The 19,847-nt window shown below is 45.6% G+C and overlaps 1 protein-coding gene across 1 annotated transcript; it reads left to right on the plus strand.

Annotated features, from left to right (window-relative positions):
* The first annotated feature begins 12,934 nt into the window (after positions 1-12,934).
* lpar4 (lysophosphatidic acid receptor 4) lies at positions 12,935-18,141 on the plus strand. The gene is made up of 3 exons (XM_062476258.1): positions 12,935-13,344; positions 15,720-16,503; positions 16,785-18,141. Exons 2-3 carry the CDS (start codon positions 15,928-15,930, stop codon positions 17,298-17,300), a joined length of 1,092 nt encoding a protein of 363 aa, XP_062332242.1. The 5' UTR covers positions 12,935-13,344; positions 15,720-15,927; the 3' UTR covers positions 17,301-18,141.
* Positions 18,142-19,847: the final 1,706 nt, after the last annotated feature.

Consider the following 19,847-nt stretch of genomic DNA (forward strand, 5'->3'; position numbering starts at 1 on the left):
GGGAGTCGGGCTCGTAATCTTAAGGTTGCCAGTTCGATTCCCAGCCGTGCCAAATGACGTTGTGTCCTTGGGCAAGGCACTTCACCCTACTTGCTTCGGGGGGAATGTCCCTGTACTTACTGTAAGTCGCTCTGGATAAGAGCGTCTGCTAAATGTAAATGTAATGTAAGAACAGGAAATCAGCAGGCACAGCAAACCAAATAATAATGTTCCGTCCTTTGAAATAAATTATTGAACCATGTGAACCATATGGCACTTGTTGTCTTTTTAGTAAATTGAGTTTGAGTTTATTTTATTTTGACAGGGACAGTGCACATTAATCAACGTTTCAGTAAAAGTGGTTTTAGCCAGTAGGCAAATTTTCAACCGCAGTCCCTGCAGGTTATTAAAAACAATTACAATACAGACAATCATTGAGCATTGAGCACATGCAGGGCAACATAGGACAAGCAAGACGTAGCATACAGATAGAGCAACATAGAACAAAAAGCAACAAGACAAAATCCATAAAAGCAACAAAGTTATTCCACACCTCACCAAGCTACAGACAACATGGAAAGCAACAATACACAGCTGGGATTATGTTCACAAATCTGATTGACCTTTAGCCATATTTTCATGTTTTTTGTGAAAGTGTGATAGGTGGTGCAGATGGCAGTGTATTCCAGACATGGGAAGCTCTTACAGAGAAAGCAAATTTACTAAAGGTGCTTTTCCTTAAGGGAACTATACAGTCAACTCTCATGGCAGATCTTGTGGATCTGCTGCCATATGTTTGGGTTTTCTGTTTAACAAAAGTACAGAGTGGAGGGGGAGCCAGGCCATGTAGGATCTTGAATACAAGACATGCGTTGGTGTATCGCACAAGATTTTCCCAACTCAGGAGCTCATGCTTTCTGAGGATGTAACAGTGAGTTGGGCTTTCTATCATGCACTTGCACAGAGCCTCTTTGTAGACAGACTTTGTAGGTTTTAATGTTGTACAGCAAGCTTGGGCCCAACTAGTCAAGCAGTATGTTAAGTGGGGGAGTATCTTAGATTTGAAGTACAGTTTTGCTACCTCTGTAGTTAAACAATTTCATATAAATCGGAAATTAGCTAGGTTGAATTTGGTTACTTGAATTACCTTTTTCACATGCTTTTTAAAAGAGAGGTTGGAATCAATTATGACTCAGTAGCATCTGTTGCCCTCTTTGTGAAGAACATGCACATGCATGTTTTTTTCACATTGAGATGCAAACACAAGTCACTGAGCCACTTTGTAACCTGGACCATTACAGTAGTGAGTTCTTGTGCAGCTTGTTGTTTGCTCTTTGCATGCACATATATCACTATATCATCTGCATACATTTGAACTTCAGTACAGACAGTACAGACAGAAGGCCCTTTGTCCATCTTGGACTTCACATTTTCCAGAAGAAAGCAGTTGGCCGTTTCTGTGGAGTGTTTCGCTCTAAAGCCAAACTGCATGGAGTGTAATGTGAAGGGGCTGTTGTTGAGGTGGGAGTTGTTCTGCTACAAACTTTTCAACAACCTTTGACACCACAGGTAGTATACTAATGGGCCTGTAGTTACTCATGCGGAATAGTAACCTCTGTAACATTTACTATAGAACTCTCTATCCCTCCTTAACACCCTATCACTTTTCTTACTTACTTATGCAGCTTATTGGGAATCTGATGGTTCAAACCCCTTACTGGAAATGAAATAATGACAATGAAATAATGAAATATAGCATTGCTGTACAGTAAAGCTTACAATAGTCATAATGTTGTTCTGTATGAGCACTGGCTGTATTACCAAGCTACAGTTTAACCACTCTGCTCCCTGAGTGCCTTCCCAGTGACCCACAACAACCATATACACACTTTTAATTGAGTTTATCCTTTCTCATTTCCACTGAAACATCCCCACTCCATTAGCTAAACACTGTATTTGCGGCTCATTATGAGTCAGAGGAAATGCACTGTTATAAAGGCATTAGTTAGGAGTGGGTCTTTAGTGAGAAGTCTGGTATAACTCCCACTGCAAAGTCTTCTGGGAGCATGAAACATGATGCAATATAGGACAGAATGTCAAACAGAAGTTTGGCTTTGAGATGAACCCAAACAAAACAATGGTTAGAATTGTACTCTCCTCTTCCACTTCCCTTCACAACTCCTCTTTCTCCTTTCTCTGCTGCTCTTGGTTGCTTAAATTGATCTCTCAGCTGAGAGACATCTCAAACATCTCAAAACCTGAGAATTTTGAGTCCCCTACAAACTGGTTAAGTACTTCACTGTGAATTTATTGACGCACGTGTCAATTATTTCGTATGTGTGGACTTAAAAGCTTTGAGAGCTTACCTAGCTCACATAAGATGCCTTATATTGATTGTCTTATAAACACACACACATACAGTACGTAAGTGAACTATTAGTTCTGAGCAGAGCAGACGCTGATCAATGAAATTGTTTTGTAAAAGTGAGTCAAAGAACAACACTGAACAATGTGGTAATGGAAGCCATTTTACATGGTAACAAAAACCAGGTGAGCGGCGGGTCATTTAGTCTGACTCACTATGCTCCTCCCAGATACAATGACGTGAACATTACATCACAGTCTCTATCAGCACAGATGTAACAGACACGTCTCTCTCACACTCTCACACACAGGTCTCTCTTACACTCTGTAAACATGTTGTCATGTTAAGTTGATTCAGAGAATTGTTTAGCTTTAACTGCATAGTTTGAAGGCCATATGTGTTTTCTGGTAAGTTTATATACACAGAGAACGTGTTGAAACAATGGAAAGCAGAGTGTGTGTGTGTGTGTGTGTGTGTGTGAACAAAGCTGTCAAGCATGTCAACACAGACTCATAATGGCACAACACATTTAGAAATGCCTCAAATATAGCAGTATGTCTGCTGATGTCAGAATCAGACAGGGAAAGCCTAGGGCTGTGAATCTTCTCTGTCCTCCCCCTCATGAAAGACATACACACACACACTCTCTCTGGCACAAACACACAAATGCACTGACACACACACACAAACACCCAATATTGTTGTGAGTCACAGTAAAGTCTGGCACTCTTCCAGACTAGATGGGATGACAGTGCCAAGCAGTGATTGGCTGAAACAGGTCCGAAACGCACATGCAGGAGACTTCGCTACCCTGAGTCAGAAGTGAGAGAAACAACTCCCATATACACCAGCTCATCTGCCAGACAGGATTGCAGCAGACCAGCAGTAAGAGACTACCAGTGGCAGAGACAGACGACACCAGCTCAACCAGCCGGGCACCAGGCAGACACAGAATGAGATTCAGCCGCTTCACTCTAACCAGGTTAGTAATAGATAACAGAATCATTGGATTTACTTTGTTAGGTTTAACAGGTATGATTGAGAGTAATTGGTGAAGTCTATGATGAGAAGCTGATGTGAAGATTTGTGTCGATTTCTCCACTAGAGTAGCCAAGTCTGACCTTGAAATACCCTGTACCTTTACAAGGATATCAATGCAGTCAGGCTGGATTAGGTGCCTTACACTGATGCCTGTTTAAATCTTCTCGGCAGGCAGCTCCAGGCAGGCTGGTGTCAAGGGTCAGGAGGGGACGCTCACGGAGCTCTGCGTCGCTTCCTCCTGATGAAGGTTGTGATCATACTGCTGTTCCCTTCTGGCGCGGTGCTCCCCCTGCTGGTAGGGTGTGCGTTAAGCCTGCAGGCTCTCCTGCTGCTCCGTTCCCCTCACACCTCCACCAAGCCCAGCACTGTCCTGCTGAGACAGCTGGCTCTCACTGATGCTCTAGTGCTGCTGCGCTGGGGACTGGGGCTAGGCATGCAGGTGGGCCTGTGGATGGAGGTGGGCCTGGGGACGCAGGTGGGCCTGGGGACGCAGGTGGGCCTGGTGGCAGAGGGCGACCGAGAGAAGGAGGTGGGCCTGGAAGTGGAGGTGGGCCTGGGGACGCAGGTGGGCCTTGTGGTGCAGCTTGACATGTTGTGTCAAGGATTCCTGGATGCCCACCACCTGGCTTCTCTCTTACTGTTGGGAATGCTGGGGCTGGAGGCGTCTCTGGTCTCCCACTGGCCTCTGCAAACACGTTGGGTGCGGACCTCTTATTTTGCCCGACTCGCCTGCACCTTTATCTGGATGTTTGCTCTACTGGAGCCCCTGGCTCTGCAGACCTGTTGGCTCTGCCAGGCCCTGGGGCCTCATGCTGGCCTTCAATCTATCCCAGACTCTGACACTGGCTCGCTGGGTACGACTGCAGGTCTCCCGGCCTGTGCTGTTTTGGCTCTACCTTTCCACACTGCCTTGACCTCTCTGAGGGTGACGCTGTGGTTGGCTAATGCATGGCTACACTATGATGTCCTCTACAACAAACCACAAAGGAGAAAGAGCTTCTTCCATTAGAAACCCAATCTGGGGTTTCCTTCTAAACAGCCCTCGAGTCATTCCTTCCACAATCTAGGAGATCAGTGTGGACTGGATAGGTTGAAGTCATGCTAGGGTTGCCAAATTGCTTAGTCTGGTCAAATCCACTTGGATCTCTACATGTGCAATGGAACACTAAATCAGTTTCAAGTGTCAAGTGTTTGCTAAGACTTTTTGACCTCTTGGATGTTTTAGGGCATTTTAAATTGAATGTTACTATCAAGTTATTTAAATGTAATTTATTACTAACTACTTATATACTTTAAGCAAGTTTGACAACAATTAAAATCACTTCATTACTTGTTACTTTTCTTCTTATTTAATGACATGTTGCTCTAGTGGTATTAGAATATGATTGTGTGTTTGTTGCATGACAAAAGGGCTTGGACTGGATGTGGTTAGTATAAACGCTATTATAAAAATAAATAATAGTGGTCTTTATTGAGAATACTAGGAGAATCAAACGTGCATAATGAGGTGATACTTGTTAAAGGTTAAGGATTCCAACAGAGATACCTTTCTCCAAGAATTACATGACTTGAAATTTACACTGTGAACTTAGTATCTTCTAGTGGAACAAACAGTCTCCAGGACATTATGATAAGTATGTGAGAACTACTGTAACATTTTGTCTTACAGCATACAATTGATGATGATCTCAATCACTTTGTATGAGAACTGAATGTTGGAGAAAGTGCAGGCATTTGTTATGTACCGTACTCTTTGTCTTTAGCTCCTCATGAGATTGTGAACCTTTAATGACCTTGCAAACATTTCCTCAGTTAACAGTTTCAAACGTTTGTTACATAGCTTCTCTGAAATTATCTAAAAAGATTTTAATCTGCTCTCTAAACAACACTATATTCCCGACTGAGCTTTTCTGTTTTATCCTACTCTCATATATTTGGATCTCGGAGACCCAGTCCTCCCTGGAGGAACTGTGTTGTGTGAATCAGGTTCACAGCAACGAGTACGCACACAAACACACCCATGTTGCATGCACAAACACACAGAGGCATGCAGGCAGTCACACATGCACACACGCAAACAATTACACTAATACAGGCACAACACCCTGCACGTACTGCACACACATGTATGCACAGAAGCTCAAACAAAGAGGCATCCACACATAGGAACCAGAACAGTACCACTTAGAGTGAGAAAACATGAAAGAGTTGTAAAGGAGTCATTAGGTGTTATGCCTACAGTTCTGGAATACAGTTTTTTACAATCGCTTTGACACTAATTTCAGAACCTTGATGTCCTTTTCCAAAGCTCTAGACACAAAACTCACAACTGATGATCAAAATGCTATTTTTTCAAAACGCTAACACAATTTTCAATTGCTTGGATACAATACACATACACCTTAGATCATTTGTTCATTGAACTATAATCATCTGTTCAAAATGACACAACTTAACATCAAAGTATCACCATTTTAAAATGCAATTCACACATAACATCTGAAATGTCTGTCGTTTCCTTACATTACAATGATCTGTCAATTGATACTACTGCTCAAAATTATAAGTAACTGTTGCATTATTCTTAATGCATAGTTTTATAGAAACTGACAAACATTATTCCAAGTTTAGAGCATGAAAGTTTCAGTATAACGAGATCCATTGACATCATGCTCAATTGGTGCAAGCATGGTTCAGGCAGGAGGACTCAGTTGTAGTATTTACTTGATACTTTATTTCACACAATACATGATTGTAATACTTGAATTTGGCATAATGGTTCTGCTCGCCACGGCTCCCTGCCGCACCCAACGGAGACACCGTCTAGACATCCGAGCAGAGAGATTCTTTCGAATTCTCATTTGACAAGAAATACTGAATAATCCACTCAGTACACTACCACAACTCAGTTTACTACAACTCCTTTTGTCATTCAGACGAGCTGTAACCACAGACAACGCTGTTAGAGAAGGTCGTAATATAGTCATTAGTTAAACAAGGTTAGAAGTGGTGAGGAAATGAGAGGAAATGACCTGAATTCTTGTCTTCCTGTCATACCCCCTGTCTTAGACACACATTAGTCGTTTCAGAATAGTAATGACTGCATGCACATATGTGTTTGTGCACACACATACAAGCACACACACATATATACACATCAGTATGAAAGCTTGCATACACACACACACAAGTCATTTGGAATCAGAGGCTTTGAAAACAATGCATTCACATTCGTTTTTCTGGTGGAATCCCATGGAGAAACAACACACACTTGAGAGGAAATGACTAACAGCATCAGGCTTGAATCATCTGGTGACTAATACAGTTTTTTACAATCACTGACACTAATTTCTTTTTTCAAAACTCTAGAATCTCTACTCTCCCTTCCTCAACCCTATTGAGGATTTTTTCCTCAATAGGGTTGGAAGGTGGAAGGTGTATGATAGGCACCCTAATGAACAAGTTACCCTTCTCCAGGCCATGGATGAGGCATGCAGTTACATCATGGCACACCAGTGTCAGGCCTGGACTCGCCATGCCCAGAGATTATTTTAGAGATGTTTGTCAAATGAAAACATCCATTGCGATGTGGATGAAAACTTGTGGCCAAATCCTCAAAATAGGGTTGATGGCAATGTAGAACAGTAATCAATCTTTTGTTTCGCTTTGTTTGTTTGTATTTTGAGCCAGGTGAGGAACACTTCATTTCATGTTTTACGTACTGTACCATAGTTTTCTTTTGTAGCTAATTATGTTTGCTTTGATACGAAAAAAACAAAGAAATGTAATTTGATTGCATTTCATCAATACATTTCTGATTTTGCTCAATGATTCCACTGTCATTAATATTCTCTCTTAGTCCATTTATGGTGATGTAGTATCTTATGAAACATGTATCCCATGGCTTCTCCTACCACTGCTATGCTGACGACACGCAGCTGTACCTGTCGTTCCCCACGACTGATCCGGGGATCTCATCTAGGATCGAGGCCTGCCGCACAGACATCTCCGCCTGGATGACCGAGCACCACCTCCAGGTGAACCTCGCCAAAACAGAACTTCTCATCATCCCGCCCAAACCCTCCATCTCCCACGATCTCTCAATCACCCTGGGATCTGCGACGTTGACTCCTTCATCCTCTGCCAGGAACCTCGGGGTTACCATGGATGACTAGCTCACCCTCACGGCCCCACATTGCTGCAGTCTCCCGGTCGTGTAGATTCACCCTCTACAACATCCGGAAGATCAGGAGATACCTGTCTGAGCACTCCACCCAGCTGCTAGTCCAAGCACTTGTCCTCTCCAAGTTGGACCACTGCAAGTCGCTTCTCGCCGGTCTCCCAGCATGCGCAACCCGCCCTCTCCAGAGGATTCAGAACGCAGCAGCACGCCTGATCTTCAACCTACCCATGTCACCCCGCTCTTCATCTCCCTCCACTGGCTACCCATCACGGCCCGCATCAGATTCGAGACCCTGGTACAGACCTTCAGAGCGGGGAACGGGACTGCACCTGACTACATCAAGTCTCTCCTCCAGCCTTACACCCCCACCTGCAACCTACAGTCTTCTTTTGACAACCGTCAGGTGGCCCCACCTCTCAAGAGTGCCCGCTCCCAACACAAGCTCTTCTCCTATTTGGCCCCCCAATGGTGGAATCACCTCCCCACCTCCATCAGAGATACTGTTTCTCCACCTTCAAGAAAAGGCTAAAGACGCACTTGTTCCGGGAGCACACCAGCACTTAAGAAAGATTTGTGGGATCAGATGTTAGCCTATTTTCTCCAGGAACACAATGACAATTATTGAGGGACTTGTTGCTCTAGCTGGTTAGTTGTAACTGATCTATCTTGTTGTTTATGATCATTGACCTATGCACTTTTTCTAAAGCTCTCTCTTGGAAATCACTTTGGATAAAAGTGTCTGCTTAACCCTTGTGTTATCTTCGGGTCATTCTGACCCATCAGTCATTGTGACCCACCGTCGTATTGCGACAACTTTACCGCATACAAAAACAAAGTGAAGCATTTTCTTTTAACCGTTGGGCTGTCTCAGACCCCCCACATTGCGAAGGTTAAAAGAAAATTATTTTTATTTGTTTTTGTATTGGGTAAAATTGGGTAAACACAACGATGGTTCGTTATGAACCTTTGGGTCATGTGACCCGAAGGCAGCACGAGGGTTAATGAATAAATTTAATGTAAATGTATCACATTTTGTTGTACAATATTTAATGATTGTACAAACAACTACATGGTGAAACTATTGGCATCTTGTGTGTGGCTGATCTAAGTGAATGTTCCTATGGTATTTCATGATAAGTTTGTTATTTGAACTAATGATTCTGCATGAACAAGGTGTCTTTAAAGATATTAAAATACAATGCTATGCTTTGAACAAGTGACCGTCTGTGTTACAAGTCATGACAGTTGAGCTTTTTTTATCTAGAGTTTTGAAAAAGGACATCAAGGTTCTGAAATGTGTGTCAGTGATTGTAAAAAACTAACTCACTAGTAAGGGTACAGTATTTGATGCAATGGTATCATTTCCAGTTGAAGTAATACACATTTCCACCAGGGAGCAGCACACTACCAATGAATTAATTCCACTTTTGATGGTAAAATTGTTAAATAGTAGATTAAAGAAGAGGGGAACACGGGAAAGCAGAAAAGAGAAGTAGAGTATTAAAGAAAAAAAACAAGGGTGGGAGGAAATGGAAGGAAAAAAGGGGCGGAAAGGAGATGAGTAAGGATAAGGGAGGGTGTGGGAGGAGAGGAGGTCAGAGTCTGCTGCTTGACCACAAACATGTGCATTCTTGTATGTGTGTGTGTGTGTGTGTGGGGGGGGGGGGGGGATTGTAAGAGTTCCTCGAAACAATCAGTAAGACAGGCAAAGATGGAAGGTAGGTAAGGGTTAACGGACAACTCCCTTCCCAACATGCTTTTTGTTTGGCAGTCAACAAAATCTCTCTCTCTCTTACACACACACACACTATAAAATAGTGAATATAGAATTTAATTCAGATATTTTAAACTGTAAATTAGTTACAGAATACAAGTAGCTGAGCTGCTTGTTAAAAGCTAAAACTCTAAAACACCAGCTGTCTACTGACTCTTCTCCTGGAACTGCCCCAATCAGCACAAGTATGACAGCCCAGGATCCCAAACACCAGCACTAAGAGCCTGCACCTGTGACCACTGTCCTGAACATGTGCAGCCACATTAGTGTTTGCTGCTTTAGCAGGTGTTCTTTAAAAACCTTGTTCTGGTCCAAGATATATGGACCGTGTCTAGAACATTCCACTCTTTTTGAAGCATTTCACACAACAACTGTCAGGTTGACTTGGAACACCAGAAAAAAGCACATTTTTAGTTTTACCAAAACACTGATGGCCCATCAGTGTCAGGTCTGCAACACTTGTCTGACCCCAAGAGCAGCAATGTAATCAAGCCTGGTCTCACAAGCCGGCACAGCTATTACCACAAATGGCCCAGCTTCTCCATCCATTACACTACAATACATAATACTGTGACAGATCACAGGGATTCTGGGTTTGTGTTGTCGGTCTGTTGGGAACAAATCTACTGTCCAGGAAGAATCTCACAGTTGGGCTATGTTTATTTTCTAAAGTGCGACAGAACAGTCCTTTTCCCAGGACCCGTGGCAAAAGAGAACAAAAATGTACAGAGTTCATTAAAAAAAAGAAACCTCCTCGTAAGGGAACCAAAATTGGGGTGGATGGACCAAAAAAGAAGATAGTCCACAACTTCCTCCACTCTAACTGATATCCGTCAAATTAACCAATACTCTTGACATAAGCATAAATTACAGATCTTACTTTTACCAGTCGATATCACACCTCTTCCAGTCATCTCTCTCTCTCCCCCCACCAGAATCCTCTGCCATTATATGGGTCTCAGCTAATTACAAAACTTGATTCAGGTGTGTATAATTAGTCCTATCCCCATGTGTACTGTTCTGTTGGAAGACTAGAGCTCAGTAGGTCTGGCCTATGCCTCCACCTGCTCGGAACATAGCATCCCTCCAAGGTGACCTGGGACCATATGTCACAATACACACACACACACACACAGACATACAGACACTTTAATGTCTGTTCCCAGCAGATAGGAGCTAGACCCAAAGCTACCAGCAGACCAATGATGACGGGTGGACAGACCCGTCATCATGATTGGCAGTCTCCAGGTATCTGCGGCCAGTCCAGCGGCCTGTGTCGCAGCTCAGCCAGGTCACCCATGACCGGCCTGCCTGTGCCTAGCAGTGCTGTGGGGTAAACAGTCTTACTCGGCTGGCTCATGTGGAGCCGGTCTAAACTGACTCAGACTCAGCTGAGCCAGGACAGAGGTAGCAGGCTAGCGACCCTTGCGTGGAAAAGCACATATCTATATTATGGGTGGAGGGGTGGGGGTGGTATGGAGAGAGCGTGATAAAGAGAGTATGTGTAAGAGAGGGAGAATGAGATAGAGAGAGAGAGAGAGAGAGAGAGAGAGAGAGAGAGAGAGAGAGAGAGAGAGAGAGAGAGAGTGTGAGAGTGTGAGAGAGAGAGATACAGAGAGAGAGAGATGGGGAGTGCAGCAGCAGGCTTCCAGTCTCAACATTAATGTGCGTCCATAAAGACAGAGACGCCTGGTCTCCAGGACTGTGGTGCTCTGCTGCCTTTGTCTCAGGCTTGTTGTCAGGGCAGAGGTATGTACGACACAACCAGCCGCCCTCTACCCTCCAAGACGCACACTCAATGAGAGGACGGACAGAAAAAGAAGAGAAGACAGGAAACATCAATTTGCTGGAGGGAGACAGCAGCGGGGTGGGGGGTGCAGAGAAAGAGAGAGAGAGAGAGAGAGAGAGAGAGAGAGAGAGAGAGAGAGAGAGAGAGAGAGGATGAGAGAGAGAGAAGAGAGAGAGAGAGAGAGAGAGAGAGAGAGAGAGAGAGAGAGAGAGAGAGAGAGAGAGAGAGAGGGAGAGAGAGAGAGACAGGGAGAGAGAGAGAGGGAGAGAGAGAGAGAGAGAGAGAGAGAGAGAGAGAGAGAGAGAGAGAGAGAGAGAGAGAGAGAGAGAGAGAGAGAGAGAGAGAGAGAGGGGCTCAGTAATGGGGTCTTTGTTCTGGGTGGTGTGACTCACACAGCCAAGGCCAGGGTTACACAATTTAGTAACCCTTACCAAACACTTGACTGTGTGTTAGTGTGAGTGCAGTGTATGTTTGTGTGTGTGTGTGTGCGTGTGTGTATGTTTGCATGGAGGACAAACGAAAACAGTTTGAGTGAGTGTCCATCCATCTCCTGTGAGTGTGTTTGAGAGTTGTATCATTCAAAATCATCTAAAAATACTCACAGTTTATGTTAACAGTAACACTTCTTCCTATTCTAAACTGTCCATCACAAGGTGTAGGCCAAGTTTGTTTTCCATTAACCTCTTTTACAGTTACACCATCTCTTAGTTAAGGGTTTTAAATGGTTTAATGGAAAAAGTCTCATTTTACACTGATTAACAAAAGGTGAATCAAGGTAAGGGTTGATCACAAGGCCAAAATAACAGCAAAAAACCACCCTATCGGTTGAAACAGATGTTACGCAACATCATGAAGTACAATTAACTGTTTTCCTTTGACACTTTTGGGCAGTGTTCATGCATGTGTTTGTGCTTATTTATGTGGGTGTTTGTGTGTGGGCATGTTTGTGTGTATGTCCATGCATATTTGTGTGTTTGTAAGTGTGCTAGAGAGCAGTGAGCAGGATATCCTTTCCTCCCTGCTGCTATTGTTGAGAACTTTGCCGGACTGCCTGAGACACCAGCCCAAAGATCACATCCCTTCTATCATATGCACAGACACACGCACACACACACACACACACACACACACACACACACACACACACACACACACACTCACGCAACAGTGACCACACACGCACAAACACATGATCCCAGCTCTGTGCCAGGTCAAACACAATGGGAAATTCTCCAAAGCAACGCCTAGACACCTGGCTATATATAGGCCAATGTAACTGCAAGTAGTCTGTATGGTTTGAACAATAGTGTGGCACAGCTTTGATCAGACCCAAAGATAGCTACTCGATGAGGTCAGCACCACCAACGGTTGAAAGCCTATGAAGACCTTTAACCTGCCCCTAACACAATTAACACAAGGGTATTACATGCCCTCTCGACCTTTTACTTTGTGATGTTACACTTTCAGATGTCAGCTACAGTTATTGTGGGATTTTGGTAATGGAGATAATAAAGATCTGTAATTACCCTTTCATTTAATGTTGTGTTATTAGTCGAAATAACTTTTGAGGAAAAGACCTATACTATACATCGCAAAGGAAAAGTGCTTGGGCCCAGTCCAACAACAATCAGCTACCCAATTTAGCTACTGATGACACCAGCCAGCCAGTGTGCCTCTCTCCCTTTCCTCCTCCCTAAAACCCTACAGTCAACCATTCAGCCGCCCCCCTAGCCCCTAGCCTCTAGCCCCCCACCCCGCGACCCCTCCCCTGCGTCCCGTCCCCCTCTGCTGCGACCGAGGTGCTATTGTCTCGTTTCCTGTGGCCATGCAAGTCGCCGTCCAGCCCATGCACACACACATACACACTCACAAATCAACGCGATGGTGAACATACTCCAACAAGCGCGGAAAGCTGCGAGCTGGATGTGATACACTATCGTTTCGTCGATCCTGGCTGGAGAATTTTGGGAAGTTGTGACTAGCAAGATTAACGGAAATATTTAAATTTTCAAGTAGCCTTTTGCGATGTTCGATTTCTAAAGATAGAGAACTTTAACTTTTCACAGCATCTATGTTTGGAAATAACCGATGACATCGAGTTCGGGAAACAATTATGGAATTAAACATCTGATATAGCCTAGATCTTCTTCATTTGATAAGACGCGGTAGACCTTTCCGGTTGTATTGAGCTGATAACGCCAGGCGACAACGAGGTGAGCTGTCATCATCACTCAATAAGATAAATCATGTCAAATCTCAGTTTCACCAGAGGCCAGTGTACAATGAGCATAGTAGCCTATATCGACTGCCTGCCAACAGTGTACTTTGTTAGAGTGATATTTCCTAAATATGTTGCTAATATGTGTATTTTTCGAACGTACTATTTATCCAGTTATTTGATTATTTTTGTTTAACTAGCCTATAAGCTATACAGAATATATCCAACGGTTATTACAAGACATGCTTAGTACAGGAAATTCTGTGATAACTGAAACGGGCAGGCAGGGCTCATTGTTTTGAAGTATCATGGACAGTAGTCTTTCCTGGCAGTCTGCTTATCAACTTGAGAATGGACTCCAACACTCCCCCCCCCCCTCACCCTTCCGCATTACTTTTCAAAAACAGTTAGGAAAGTGCCAGTCAACATATTGGCTGTTAATTCTGGACATAATATATATATACTTGTATATACACTTCCCAAACTGGAAAGTTCCAAGGGATGAAATGTGTTTCTGTTTAGGCATATCTCCAATATGTAAGTGACTCATGCTGCAGTTCCCTTCACTCCTCCCTGGCCCAGAGAGTGAGAGAAAGGAACAGCTGGATTAGAGGGGAGGCTAAATCTGATATCGTCAAGCCAGCAGGTCTCTAAAGAATGTTCCCCAAACCGCCTCACTTACCCTCTTTTGCTGTGATCAAACTGTGCTGCTCTGCAGCTGTCCAGACAAAGTCCAGGACCTGGGCCCCTACACACTCACTCCCCCGCACCGCACACGTGTGTACACACGTACACACATGTGTACACACATACACCAGACACACACACACACACGTCAATGTACGCATATGCATGCATTTGTTTGTACATTCTAAAGAAAGCTTCAGGTTTTCAGTATCATAACCTGTAGGATAACCGTACATTCCGGTGTTGACAGTGACAGTGAGTCCCAAGCTGAGGGTGGTGACTGCATGTGTGGTCGCCTTTATTTAAAATGTGGTCACAGGAGAAGAATGAGATGATTCTCTGTTTTCAAAACCGAGGCGAGAAAAACAGCTGATTGAGTTGTGTGGTGACAGAATGCTCCAGAAAACATTCACAACCCAATACGAAGGAGTTTCAGTTCAAATTGAATCCCCTCCTATTCTACGCAGTTAGAGCAAGCAATGTTTTGACCACTCCCAATCCACACCCACACACACAACAAAAACGTAATGAAAATGATTTTAAGATGGTTTGGATCACTAAATCATTTCAGATGTAAGAATGGGGTCGTTGACCAAAACAGTTTGGGGTATCTGCATCAGAAGAGAACTGGTGCAGACAAGGCACTCATATTCTATAGAAGCCAGCTGAATCTGGGACAGGCAGTATCAGGGCCACAGAATACAAAGTCTTCAGTGTGTGTGTAAAAGTTTGTGTCAACGTGTTCATTTTTGTGTATTTCTGTGTGTGTGTAAGTGTTGCGTGCATGTGTGTTTGTATGTGGATGTGAATTTGTGTAAGTTCATGTGCCTGTGTGAGAGCTGGTACAGGGAGGGTATTGTGAGGAGCAGTGAAGCCTTTTAGAGAGGCGTGTGAAAACGCAGTAAAGATGTCACATGGCAGCTGGCATTGAAACAGACTGATAGACTGCTCATTCCTACAGCCCAGCTTCTGTGCGTTTGAGTGTGTGCGTGTGTGTGCACCCGTGTGCGTATGTGTGCGCGCGCGCCGGCCTGTGTGCGTCATTGAGCATGCATGTCTGCACAGACTACATCTGTCTTCAGTTGGACCTCTGTCAGTATGTTGAACGAGACTAAGTTAAGCTCCGCGATAGACCTGTGGTCTGTCCAATCCAGTACCTGTCTATTGGCTCTCGTTGTTTATGACACGAGGAGTCAGAGTTGGAGCAGAGGCCCTCTCTTATCTACGGGGGAATGTTTGTGACCCCGCAGGCCTGGCAGACATGCTGGCATGTCTCTGGCTCTCCTCAGCCCACCGCCTCGCCCACTCCTACCGATGCCCACACACATACCACACCAGCATGAGAACTGCTTCCCTCTGTGTGTGGAGCACAGGGGGCTCACTCAGCCTTTCAGAGACGGGCCCACACACACACACACTGTACAATACAGTTACTCTCTCAGACATACACCGCACCACAAACCCAGGCATCATCTCAGAGAGTCAGGGGTTAAGGCAGGCCTAATGTTATCCAGGTGTTGTGTGATATTTGTAAGCAATGTCATATTTATTTACTCATAGGCCCGCGTGTTAATGCTACTCTAAGGGTTGTTTGATTATTCAAGGCCAACTCATAACCAGTTCAATCGGGTCAAATTCTTGAGAAAGTGCTGAAAATCACCCACTCCTCTTTTATCTCTACAGGAGCCTTGGAGTGTGTGTCTCTGCGCATTTGGGATTTGTATTGTGGTTGTGTGTGTGTGACCGCCGCAATGGCCCGGAAAAGGCTCGCCAGGTGGACGCCCCACTGACACCGTACCCCACCCGCTCCACCAGACCAAACCCCGCCCGCCCCTGCCTGTCCTTCTGACCCGAGGAGAGGGGACGGCCTTCCTCCCCACACGACCCCGCCATGGCCAGCCTGGTGCTCAACGAGACGGGTATGGAGGACTGCGGCATCGACGACTCCTTCAAGTACGACCTGTACTCGGTGGTGTACAGCGTGGTGTTCGTGTTGGGTCTGGTCACCAACTGCGGCGCCCTCTTCGTCTTCTGCTTCCGTATGAAGCTCCGGAACGAGACCACGCTGTTCATGACCAACCTGGCGCTGTCCGACCTGGTGTTCGTCTTCACCCTCCCCTTCAAGGTGTTCTACAACGTCAACCGCCATTGGCCGTTCGGGGACGGCCTGTGCAAGGTGTCCGGCACGGCCTTCATCACCAACATCTACGGCAGCATGCTGTTCCTCACCTGCATCAGCGTGGACCGCTTCCTCGCCATCGTCTACCCCTTCCGCTCGCGCTCGGTGCGCACGCGCCGGAACGCGGCGCTGGTGTGCGCCGCTGTGTGGCTGACCATCGTGGGCGGAGGGATCTCCGTCACGTTCTTCTCCACCATCAACCGGGCGAACAGGGCCACGGCTTGCTTCGAGGGCTTCTCCAAGAGCACCTGGAGGACCTATCTGTCCAAGATCACCATATTCATCGAGGTGAGCAAGGGGAAGCAGGAGGGAGGGAGGGAGGGATGGAGATGGAAAAAGGGAAGGAAGGAATAGGGTGGATATTTGGAAAAATGGATGGACAGAAGTATGGCAGTAGAAAGAGAGATAAAAGTAAAGCTCATGTAGAGAGATTAAATTGCTCATATTGCTCAAAGTAAGGCTATCATTGGATAAACCCAGTAAAATAAATACAAGCTTCTCTGTGAAAGTCAAAGTCCTGCTCTGGGTTCAGTTTCAGTTTATTTACGAGTGTTGTCCTTCCTGTTCAGATCGTTGGTTTCCTGCTTCCTCTCCTCATCAACCTGGTGTGCTCCTCCATGGTGCTCCGCACACTGCGCCGCCCCGTGACTGTGGCCCACGGCTGCGACAGCAAGCGTCGCGTCCTGCGGATGATCCTGGTCCACCTCGCCATCTTCATCATCTGCTTTGTGCCCTACAACTCCATCCTCTTCCTCTACGCCCTGGTGCGCACCCAGGCTCTCGCCAGCTGCGCCGTGGAGCGTTTCGCCCGCACCCTCTACCCCATCACCCTGTGTCTGGCCACCCTCAACTGCTGCTTGGATCCCGTGGTGTACTACTTCACCTCAGAGAGCTTCCAGAAGAGTCTAACCACGGGGTCCAAGAGCCCGGGTGCGCGTCAGGAGAGCAACCCGCGGAGTGACACGCACCTGAGCAGCGACGCCGAGACCAACAACCTCAGTACGCTCACCAGGGACACGTGTCGTGACGCAAACGCACTGGCCAGCAACGGCAAAGAGACAGACGTGTCAGAGACCCAGTTCTGACAGCAGGGGGACAGTGTCGAGTCCACAGGAAGTTCTGTTTATGACCCCTTCAAGGAAATAAGGGGGGAAGAGAAAGAGAATACGAAAAGGACAAGAGGGGTACTGGAAGAGAGACCAAGAAGACAGGTGTCAACGGAAAGAGAATGCAGACACATACAAAGAGGATAGGTCGGAACCAATTTTGAGGGACTCGAGGTCTTCACCTTGAACTTGGGCCTCACTTGAGAAACAGGGCGATCAGCAGTTTGGTCCTGGAAGTGATAAACACATAACTGAGCAGATTAGCTAAATTAGCTGAGGTAAATCTTAAAATACGGCATGGGCTTTAGGGATTAACCACAATAGGAGAGGAATGTGTGTATAAGTGTGTACGTGCGAGTGTGACTGAATAGGACAGAATATTGGGGAACCCAGCCTCACATCCCTAGACACCCAGAAAGACTCACACATCTGCATCGTTCTGATGGACCAGAGACTTTGACACTATTATACTCAGGCTAAACACACAATACTAAAACATACACAGGTGCATGCACGCACAGACACAGACTGACACACACACACACACAAACAAATGCACTGTAATTAAGACCTTTTGAGATTTTGTAACTGTTCCTTAATGAGTGTAGTGCTGTTAAACACTGTTGTAAGTCTGCTGAAACAATGCTGTTGCTGTAGTTGCTGTTGTGTTGTTCTATATAACCTTTAAGCCTGAGACTGTTTAGTGAGGCGAACGGTTCCACTAATGTTGTTACACAGCAGCTCCTAAACCCGCTGAGTTGACTGGGTTTTGCACTGTCTGTTTGCAGCCTGACTGAGGCCATTAAAACCCTGTTCCAAACTGCTGGCTGGACTGTGTTCATCAATCCCCCCCCCCCCCCCCCCCCCGCTGCCCTTCCTCTCCTGCAGTTGGTACAGTCCATTTTATTAGAGCCCATAAAATCCAGGCCTGGAGTATTGTGGATTCAGGGGTGATAGGCTTGGGTTTAAGGGGTTGTGATAGTTCTCTTAGTTTGTTTTCACCCACTACTTACTGTAAGCTTGTCCAGGGTTCTGGAGGGAAACTATTATCCAACCAGAGCTTGGCCCATGAGCTGCTGGATGGTTCCGGCGCCAATTGCTTATTATGACCGGAGCAATGGCCCATTGTGTGGCTCTGAAAGAGTCCTCTCTGCCTTAATCGGGCCTTAGACTGTAGAGCTACTCTAAGTCTCTTACATACACACATAAATACATGCTTGGGTACACACACATACCCACTTTTCACAGGGGTACTTGCACACACAAACACTTGACAAAATGTTACATGGCCCAACCTGGTAGGTAACCTTCCCTTGATTAGCAAGCAAGTACCGGTGGAATTGTACAACTCCTGATCGTGTTTTCAAGTTGAGTGTGAGTACAAGCTCAAGTATGAGTGTGTGTTCAGGTTAAGGACTGGGCTCACGAAGACAAAGACACGTTCACCATAGACAGGCCTCGGGCGCCGTCTGGGACTTAACATGTTGTTGGCCTCAGTTGTTTATCACTTAGCTTCCAGAGTCTGCCAGACTGAGGCTGCCTTACTCAGCACTGCAAGGCCTGTATGTAATTGAATGTAATCAGGTCACCCTAAATTACATTTCAGCCATCAGTAGGTAATGCAGTGTAATGTCTATCAGCAGAGACAGCCTTGGGACAACTGGGACCTGGAAAAACTTGTAAGCACACAGAAGGAGAGGGAGAGGGAGAACGAGGAAGAGGAAATGGTTGCCTTTTTTCATGACTTAAAGTGAGATTAGAAATTCAGTTAGCTACCAGCTGTGTCTACGTCTTCTACAGAAACAAAAAGCTGGCTCCGCCCCCAGGGTTGGTGTTTATCTAGTAATCCCAGCTCTGACACACGAGGCCTCCCTGGCACCGTGATTGGCATGAGCATGTGTCCAGTCACCTCCTGAAGGGACTCCTTACAGATGGAGGTGGTGGAGAGGGGGGGGGGGGCAGGGAGGGTTGTAGAGGTAGAAACTGTGTGAGAGAAGAGGAGAAAGGAGGGCTGTGGGTATGTGAGTTGGGAGGTGGTGGGGTGGGGAAAGCGGATGGGGGGTTGCAGTTATTTAAAATTGATGTCTAACCCAGCATCAAACGTGATTTGTGTCCAAACTCAAATGATATTTTCAACTCGGCTTGAACTGCACATAATAATTTCCTTCACTAAATTTGCACAATCATTCATGCAGGGATTCAGGCTTCATTCCAAAGGTTTAAGAGCTGGCCTGACCTTGAAGATCTGTGCACAATCAAATTGTCCTGACCTGCTCTCTGGTGGTAGGTGGCTGGAACTGCAGTGAAGCTCACTGCTCTGTACCAAAACCAACCAGGAGGTGGCACCATGAATCCCAATTTATCCTGCCTCAAAAACTCTAGAAGCATGCTCCTGTGAGTCCTGTCTGCTCTCCAGCACAGATTTCAAAGCATGCAATTGATTTAATGGCGGAGGCTTATTTAAAGTAATCTTGTGACAAAATGAGTATCCGAAAGTGGACACATGCTGAAAAGGTCTGATGTGGA

Source organism: Osmerus eperlanus, chromosome 13, assembly GCF_963692335.1.
Source record: "Osmerus eperlanus chromosome 13, fOsmEpe2.1, whole genome shotgun sequence".
NCBI classification, from domain to species: domain Eukaryota; kingdom Metazoa; phylum Chordata; class Actinopteri; order Osmeriformes; family Osmeridae; genus Osmerus; species Osmerus eperlanus.